This window comes from Cyphomyrmex costatus, unplaced genomic scaffold (genome assembly GCF_001594065.2).
Source record: "Cyphomyrmex costatus isolate MS0001 unplaced genomic scaffold, Ccosl1.0 scaffold6, whole genome shotgun sequence".
Taxonomy (NCBI): domain Eukaryota; kingdom Metazoa; phylum Arthropoda; class Insecta; order Hymenoptera; family Formicidae; genus Cyphomyrmex; species Cyphomyrmex costatus.
Window position 1 is genome coordinate 920,696 of NW_017280155.1, and position 8,911 is coordinate 929,606.

The 8,911-nt window shown below is 33.9% G+C and overlaps 2 protein-coding genes across 2 annotated transcripts; one reads left to right on the plus strand and one right to left on the minus strand.

Annotated features, from left to right (window-relative positions):
• Positions 1 to 1,053: 1,053 nt before the first annotated feature.
• Positions 1,054 to 3,566, minus strand: Aos1 (SUMO1 activating enzyme subunit 1). Its single transcript, XM_018546894.1, has 6 exons — positions 3,466 to 3,566; positions 2,262 to 2,433; positions 1,931 to 2,187; positions 1,667 to 1,848; positions 1,457 to 1,589; positions 1,054 to 1,379 (listed from the first exon to the last, which is right to left on the minus strand). Exons 1-6 carry the CDS (start codon positions 3,558 to 3,560, stop codon positions 1,217 to 1,219), a joined length of 1,002 nt encoding a protein of 333 aa, XP_018402396.1. The 5' UTR covers positions 3,561 to 3,566; the 3' UTR covers positions 1,054 to 1,216.
• An 826-nt stretch (positions 3,567 to 4,392) lies between these two features.
• LOC108779452 (protein C12orf4 homolog) lies at positions 4,393 to 8,342 on the plus strand. The gene is made up of 10 exons (XM_018546887.1): positions 4,393 to 4,417; positions 5,813 to 6,321; positions 6,552 to 6,773; positions 6,864 to 7,067; positions 7,186 to 7,301; positions 7,405 to 7,541; positions 7,619 to 7,739; positions 7,814 to 7,932; positions 8,014 to 8,139; positions 8,229 to 8,342. The coding sequence occupies exons 2-10, from the start codon at positions 5,816 to 5,818 to the stop codon at positions 8,340 to 8,342; spliced, it is 1,665 nt and encodes a 554-aa protein (XP_018402389.1). The 5' UTR covers positions 4,393 to 4,417; positions 5,813 to 5,815.
• The last annotated feature ends 569 nt before the right edge of the window (positions 8,343 to 8,911 follow it).

Below are 8,911 nucleotides of genomic sequence, written 5' to 3' on the forward strand. Positions count from 1 at the left end.
CGCCCAAGTCGAATCCGTCACGAATCCTCGCCATCACCCTCAATGCGCGGCTTGCGTTTAGGCATCGTATACTAACAAATGTCAAATTAGAGGAGCATTTACGTGTCGCGCCAGCTAATGGCTTTCCGACGAGGAGCACGAAATAAAATGTCGTGCGAGATAATTCGACAGCCGTGAACGCACGTGGCCACATCGTTAAGAAACACGTCATGTATACCTGCGACGGGAGAGTCGAGCAAAGCGGTTTATGTGTGTCCTACCCTTGCATTTACATAGCGCGCTGATAGGCCTGAGGCGCAACGACATCGTGCACGGGAAAAGACGATATATCATAATTCCAGGTTGAAGATCGAATCAATCACTTTACCCGCGCGCGCGCGTGTACGTGTAAAGTAGCACAAATAACACACACACACACACGTACACATCCTTCGTCAAATACGTACAGTCTAGAATAAAGAGGAAATATTGAAGTAGCTGACACAATAAAATTTATATTAAGAGCACTGACAATAAGACTGAATTATCATATCAACGCTATTATTATACGATAAGATCTTTCGCTACATAAATCTGTGCGAATTAACTCTACGGCCGGTATTCTCATAGTCGGTTTTTCTTTCAAGACTGTCTTAAGTAATGTCTTAAGATGCTAAAGCGGCCCTCTGATTGGTTCGTAACTCCTCAAAACTGAACTTAAGACGGTCTTGAATATAAGAACTGACTAGGAAACATCTCCGTGAAAATTTTGGGGAAATAGGATGCACACGTGAAATGCGTTCTCTTGAAAATAATGTCAGCGAGCCGATAAAGCGTAACGAGGTATACTCTAATCTATTCCCTTTCGAATTTTTCCATCCGAGTGCGCATGAAAAAATCCACAAAGCCAAGCTTGAAATTGCCTTGCCGAAATCTTGATAGCGAGTCATATACGTGCGTGAAACGTGTGTACTTTCTGTATTCACACAAAATATATTGCATATATATAAATATGTATATATATTTCATAGTGGATATTAAATTCATAATAGTAATTGTCATGTGTAAAAGAAATTTTATTTTCAAAATATGATACTTGCTGATAAAATAAGTTTCTGTCCTTGAATTTTTCACATATGAAAAGGATTGATAAATAGGGGAACATAATGTCATATTCAGTGTATCACAGTATTATTAGAAAATCTTTAGTATACTCAGCTCCACACATCACGTTTGATTAATAGCCTAATTTCAAAATAACTCCGCATGATGTATCCGGATTAAATGTAAATAAATTATTAAGTGGAGCGTGTTTCTGCGAGGCCGCCTTGATTATTTCCTGAGCCATGACACCACCGAGGACAGAACAAACTGGACTGAGTTGTCCATACAAATCACCCCTATAGTTACAGAAATGTTATTATACGTACAAATTTCTTTAATCAATTAATTTATGTGCTAAAGTTATTATACATACTCCACTAAATTATTTATTTTGTCGCCTAATTCGTATTTCTTAATAATTGCAGAAGCTTCATTTTTCAGATTTTCACAACCTCTTTCGTTAGGCAATGGATCTTCGCCATACTTTTCGCGATAATTCAGCAATACTAAAAAAAATTATCGTCTAAAGTATCCTTAAATGTAAATCTTTACTTGAAAAAAATACTGTAACTTTAAGACATACTTAACATCATATAGTAGATTTCTTCCTCTCTAACTAAAGATGTTTTTGGAACATTTAGAATGAAGTCAAATGGTACAAAAGTCTCCGTGTGCTTTTTACTAACTGTTATGGTTTCAATCTTTTCTTTACCCACAGGTTCACCACCTTCCGGTATCATAACTTTCTTTGATTTTGACACATCCCTGAAAGATATTGGATTATTTATTTACAAGAAATTTACTCTTAATATATAGATGCCAAATTCAAAAATAGAAGTGTACGCACTCCACATATTTATGTTCTTGTAAATCTATAAATACATAACCAAGTGCTCCCCATACATCCCCAGCAAAGAACTTAACGTTTTGATTCCTGCACACTCGATTGACCCTTTTCAGCTGAGTGATAGTACAATGCATAGCACACACTATATCAAACTGTCCAAAATATTCATCAGGCTTATCATCAACTTTGTCTGAATCTGCATTAACGTTAACCATAGGATTTAGATTTTGTGCACGTGGCAATGATGCTTCAGCTTTCTGTAAACAAACATTTATTTCAATACTTATTTATTTGAACAGCAAAATTATATAGTTTACTGTTTAATATTTACATTCTTTCCAACATCTTCTTTTGGAACAAAGAACTGCGAACATCTATCTAACTCTGTTACATTTCTATGGTCCAAAAATGTAACGCTTTTGACTCCAGCTAAAATAATGTTTTTAGCAATTTCTGCTCCAAAACCATCTAGTCCTATTAAAAGAACTTTGGCGGCTCGTAATCTGTGAAAAGTATAGATGAAAACATTTTAAATAAAAACATATTAAAAATTTTATGTAACTTTCCAAAATGTTAGGTCTATTTTTTTATTTCTGCATTAAACTGTACTATAACTTTCTTTTTTGTATAAATATAAGAAGGGCAAAAAGCCAAGTATATTCATCAAACAATACAATTCAAATTTAATTAAACGCTTTAATAAGATCTTAAAAAATTACAGACGTTTCGACTCCGATCGGGTCATTTTCAATGTTAAAAATTATTAGAATTAAAATGAGTAACAAATACATTCTTCTGATAGCAGATATTCGGTATAGATATTGTCACATGTTGATATAATAAGTATAAACTGATTCTTGTCAAAAATACAAAACAAGTAACAAGTCCATGATTAAAATTCTTCTAAGTCAATTAATATAAAATGTAATTAAAACCGTGTAAGATAGTTTACGATTACCAGAATATACTTTTAATTCTAATAATTTTTAACATTGAAAATGACCCGAACGGAGTCGAAACGTCTGTAATTTTTTAAGATCTTATTAAAGCGTATAATTAAATTTTAAATAAATAAATGATGTCAAGGGCGATATGAGTCAGAAAGATATTTGTTTAAACGATAAAACATTTAATTAGTCACTACTTGATTTAGACATTGCTTAACAATAATTCACCTTTAAAATAAGATAATAAATATAAATTTTTAAATATTTGAATTGTATTGTTCGATGAATATACTTGGCTCTTTGCCGTTCTTATATTTATATTGTTTTATACATATGCAGCCTTTTCATTATTTATTTCCTTTTTTGTTTTCACTATATTATAAATATGAAAAATATATTTATTATGCCGTTGTAGGCTCCAAAAGCGTATACTAATTTAGCTGTAGAAAAGACCTGTTTCTGTCAAATCACGTCTATTCCAGAAATCTTTCTATAGCCGTGTTATTACATTCGTAATTTGGAATTTCTCAAAACGCCGGTATCCGATTCCGAATTAGGTTACGTTATTCGTAGATTTACGAGCCCTACCGTTTCTGTGAGTCCAAACCCCACAAACGAAGCTGCCTGTCGTACAATTCAGCTTCATGATCGGTCAACTCTTCCGTCTGTTTGTGATCCAGCATTGTAAAAGATTTATTTTCCTCACTGTATGAAATACTCGCCGCCAAAAGCGCGTTCCGGAGTTTCTCAGTTTAATGAATATGGCGTCCAGGTCGCCTGTGAGCATAAACGTAACAAAGACCTGCTAGCTGCGTTCAGAAAATATAATAATTTCGACCAAATTTCGAACGACTTAAAAAATTGACTTAAATAATACTTGTAATGTTAAATTAATATCAATAAAATTATTGGTTCTTATCGTTTCACATATCAACGACAAAATTAGATTAAAACAATGTAGAATAATGACTGGACCTACTTTCACAATCGATTATGATTGGCGCACTACGACCAGTGATGTCGGACGGACCGCATTTCTAGCGCATGCGCGACGAACGCAGCGTCAGTATCGTACTTGTTACTAGCAAATGGGAGTTCATTAGTCGCCTACGTAAAATTATTTTACACTTTTCTCTTATTCTTCAGCTAAGAGTTTATTATTAAATGCAAATTATCATATTTTTCATATATATGCATTTGTTTTTGAGTGTAAAATATATTAAATATATTAGAATTTTAAAGAATTTTTAACAAATTTCACATAGGCGACTAATGAACTATTGAACTCCATTTACTAGTAGCGAATACGTTACTGACGTTCGACGCCACTGACTCACCAATCAGATCTACTTTCCAAAAGCCGGATCATACCGTATTTTCTGAACGCAAACTGTCTATCGTCACGGAGAAAGGGGAGGAATAGGAAAGAGAAAGGGAGAAAGAATGTTGAACATTGTTGATTGTTTTATCACTAATTGTCACCAATTGTTACACAGATAGTGTGTTTTCTAAGCTATTGGAGAGACGCGAGAAATAAACGGTATTCATTTCAAAAATTTATATAAAATTCTATATTAAAAAAATCGTCAAATCACATCGCCTGTCTGACAGTGCAAGAAAATGTGTATATGCGAGTTGTAGAGGTTATGTTCATTACAACAAGTTGACAAGTTGTCACAATCGAAACGTACAATAATCGAGTAACACATATAAAAGTCAGTAGAACATTGAGTACATAAATTTATCCTCTATTAACATTGGTGTAGATATTCCTTTTTTTTTTCATTTTTATATGGTATTTATTGTAAAACATGGGAAAAATGTGTATCAAACGATCAAATGGACTGAAAGAATCTTGTAAGAAGCTGTGACAAATTTATAAATGTAAAAATAATAAATATAAACAAAGGAAAATATTTAGCTTATCAATCAAAGACATTGTAACGACATCTAAAAAGAGTCAACATCTAAAATACAGTCTACATTGTTTTATTGTTCCTGTTAACTTTGAGAGAATTAATTAAATTAATTTTACTTTATTTATTTTCTTAAAAATCTTTTTTTAATCGATAAATTATAGTAGAACATTTTTTGATGGCATATTTGGAGAAATGGTCTTTTAAATATTATAAGATTATTTTAAATATTATATACCTTCCCTGTTTCTTTATTTAAAGAAATAATTCTGATTTGACTACACAGATTCTATTATATTAATATTTAAATTAATTGTGAGTTTATTAGTCTGAATTATTCTACAATATAAACTAAATCACGCATACAAACTTGTTTTTTGATGTTTATCTTTAAACAGCTAGTGCCCCTGTAAATCGATAAAATAGAAGCGATTAAATAACATAAAAATTGTTCTATTTTATCATTTGAAAGTTAATCTGTAATTGAAAATTTATAACTGCGTGTCAACAATATTATATTTAACTGAAATTGAAATAAAAGTTGATGGAAAAAAATATCTTATTTCAAATAGCACAAGTACTTGACGTTTACTTCTACTGGCATTTTACAAATACTTTTACTATCATGCTTAAATACTATCTAAATCAAATATTTAATGCAAGCATTCAAATTTATAGTCATTTGAAGTTGAAATCAAAGTTAATTGACTGCTGCTATCGTCGAAATAAATATAGACAATAAACTTAATAAAAAAACAGCTACTGAGAATTATCTTTGCCCCTTTAACCCGAATGTTGTGAAAGACTTGACCTTGGTGAGATAAGAGTACCACTCTTTTCAAGTTTTGTAATGTCTATACAGATAAGAAAGCTAATTATATGGAATTTATTATTCTAATTGATTATTAACTATATGCTTTACTGTACTATTTATAATGTATAATTTTGTATACCTATATTTCTCATGAATACAAATTTGTTACAAAAATCACATGACAAATAAATAAATATTATTAAAGACGATGAACAAAGCAGAAGAGGAATACGTCGAGAGAACATTCGTCTACAAATTTTCAACATGTACCACGAATCAAGAATACACGCTGGAAATTCCGTTAAAGATACCATATCATGGCTCTATAAAAGAGTTAATGCATCGTATAATGTCATCGTTCAAATTACCATGTTACGTGGAATCGGATTTGCTGAAATCTCTGCAACGTGATATCAAGGAATTTACACTGCAGTTCCATGATGAAAAAGCAGAGAAATTTATGGAGGCTGCCAAAGCAGGCAGTCTAGATTTAGAAGAAATAATCAAGAATTGGGAGAAAATATACAAGCAGAAGACAGTAGAATACTCTGATCCCATTGGGACCACAGATGAGGAATTATTTGCTGCGGCGTATCACAGATTAGTGCATTCACCGTCTTTAGAACGAATTTTGCAAGAAGAACACCAACGTGGACGAAATGTTACTAAAGTAATTCGAATGAGGAATACCGCCTACGAATATCTCACGCAACAGTTAGTACCAACTCACGACTTTTTTTTTCCATTTCTCACAGTTTTTTTTTATGTACTTAATATGTGCTTAAAAATGCAAGGCATAAAAAACACGAGTATGTAAATTTCACTCAGAAATCTGACAATCTGTTTATTTGTTATTTATCAATGATCTTATTTCGATTGAAAATAATAAGAAAAAGGAAACAGTCTTTCAAAAGAGAGATTGTTATCCTTAATAAAAATTCCAGACAAACCAACGAGATGCGCGTTGCCGTCGAAGCCCTCGAAGCAGGATCTACCGAAAAGTCCATAAACGACATGGCTGGACGTCATTTCGAGGAACAAAGCATATTGCAAGGTTTTTGGGGATCCAAAATCGACCATTTGAGATTGGATGAACGACAACAGTACAGAGAGTGGGTCATGAAGCTGCTCGAAGAGCAACAGACTAGTATGGTATCCACGCCAATGTAGGTTCTCTTTTGCATTTTGCTAATCAGTTTAGAAACGTTTAATCTTATTGAGAGATAAAAAAAAATTTACATCCTCCCACGTAATAGGGGTTCACCCGTAGTGCCGCTGCCGCCATTGCGTCCAGCTTTAGACAATTTCATTCACAACGAGGAGAGGCAAACGACGGACTATCCTCTATTGGAAGAAAGCTTCACCATACATTTGGGATCTCAAATGAAACAAATGCACAACATACGCATATTAACCGAAGATGTGCTTGACTTTTGCCGCGCGAAAAACAGCGAATCTGGGTATGTCTAATAATTTTCACTGAAGCATCAAATATATCGAATCGATTCCTTAATATTCTCTATTAATATTCTCTCTTGATCGATTGGAAAATATAATGAAAATATATTGTATATTTAGGATAGATCCAACGCCGCAAAGATTGCAAACAGCGTTAGGACTATACTCGAACGATCTCTGCGGATTAGTTCTCCTAAGCGACAACCATTTAGGCAGTTATTCTGGAATAACAAAAGGTGCCTTCTGATAGACTACGTCAACGATTTTTAAATTATTCTGTCACTGTTTTATGACGATTTTTATCCGCCTCTTGTAAACTTGAATACTGTACCATTGCAGAATTATGTTCGGTATGCCAATTAACCACGGAATTTCATTTCCCGCCTATCGATGAGCAATTGGAAAAGATTCGGGAAGACGTGAAGAATGCCGTTGCCTGGAGGCAGGCGCATCACAGAGAAGGAAGCGATTCCCACGTAGGCGACAGTATTAAATATTTAATTTCTGGTTAACACAACGTCGGCATACAAAACCCGTGTTGCGTTGTTTACAGGCGAAAAAGTCAACGACGAGCAAGAGCCTGCAAACAGGCGACATTTTTATTACGAGACATTCCAATCTGGCGCAAGTTCACGTGGTGTTCCACATGGTGGTCGACGATTCTCTGAGATCCGGTAAAAGTGACTGGCGGTTATAAATTTCCCGTGTAATGAATTACGGAATTAAATGCACAATATTGATTTTGTAGGCGACATCAACTCGAGACATCCCGCTATTTTGGGATTGCGAAACATTTTGAAGACCGCGTGTTGCAACGATGTGACGACGCTGACAATACCCGTGCTGCTTGTCCATGAAATGTCAGAGGTAATCTATCGCTTGGATAATTCAGACGGATAATTCTTAGATAATTAGGCAAAAATATAAGTAATCAACGTGCCGCTATAGGACATGACGGTCGCCTGGTGCACAAAACGGGCAGAGTTAGTTTTCAAGTGCGTCAAAGGTTTCATGATCGAGATGGCCTCTTGGGGTGGAGCTGAGCTGAAAAATTTGCAGTTTCTCGTGCCGAAAGTGAGTTCGGCGATAAGCCGTGATCCACTGACATTAAAAAAAGAAGAGGAAGGGAAAGATTGCACTCACGTCATTCTTATCGGTTGCAGGGAATGTCGGAGGAGGTATTCGGAACGTTAGCCACAATGTTGCCTAGTATATTTCGGGTATCGAATCCATTAGTTTTCAAGGCTACCGGCACGCCACAAACTCCGAAAAAGTGAACGCTGCTGTATATTTTGTTATTGTGCATAATGCGGTCTTAATTATTATCCGCCGCAGGCGCGAAAGCAAAAATAATTGTAAATAAATGACTTTTAATGAGTTTTTGTTTATACTACTTTCGTACGACTTAATATTCGCAACAAGTTTTTCCACCAATCTTAAGATTTCTTTAATTCCTCTTTTTAATATTATTAACAAAATCAATTTCCCAGGCTTCTTTTGATTGATCTAGAATTTCGTTAACTCCTGCTCATATTTGAAATATGTATAACCTTACTATTAACATAAACATTCTGTTTCAGTAATACAATACAATTAAAAATAAATAGTTCCTCACTACCTGGAACTGGAGCACAGGGAATGGAAAGTTACTTTTTAAAAGTAACTAGTTACAGTTACTCGTTACCGAGTAAAAAATGTAACTAGTTACAGTTACAGTTATCGCTTTTTAAAAGTAACTCGTTACAGTTACCGTTACTTGAAAAATAACTTTTCGTTACTTTTCCGTTACTTTTTTAAAATCAATTTAAAAATGTACTTTTGCATTTTTTTTTTTTATATAATACTG

Bases quoted from the DNA above. Each gene is read 5' to 3' on its own strand.
- Aos1 (XM_018546894.1), bottom strand. From the start codon at position 3,560: ATGCTGGATCACAAACAGACGGAAGAGTTGACCGATCATGAAGCTGAA. The intron at 2,434-3,465 runs GTAGGGCTCGTA...TACTTTTCACAG, and splicing joins GGTTTGGACTCACAGAAACG to ATTACGAGCCGCCAAAGTTC. The intron at 1,380-1,456 runs GTATGTATAATA...CTGTAACTATAG, and splicing joins AAAATAAATAATTTAGTGGA to GGGTGATTTGTATGGACAAC.
- LOC108779452 (XM_018546887.1), top strand. From the start codon at position 5,816: ATGAACAAAGCAGAAGAGGAATACGTCGAGAGAACATTCGTCTACAAA. The intron at 7,068-7,185 runs GTATGTCTAATA...TTGTATATTTAG, and splicing joins GCGAAAAACAGCGAATCTGG to GATAGATCCAACGCCGCAAA. The intron at 7,740-7,813 runs GTAAAAGTGACT...TTGATTTTGTAG, and splicing joins CGACGATTCTCTGAGATCCG to GCGACATCAACTCGAGACAT.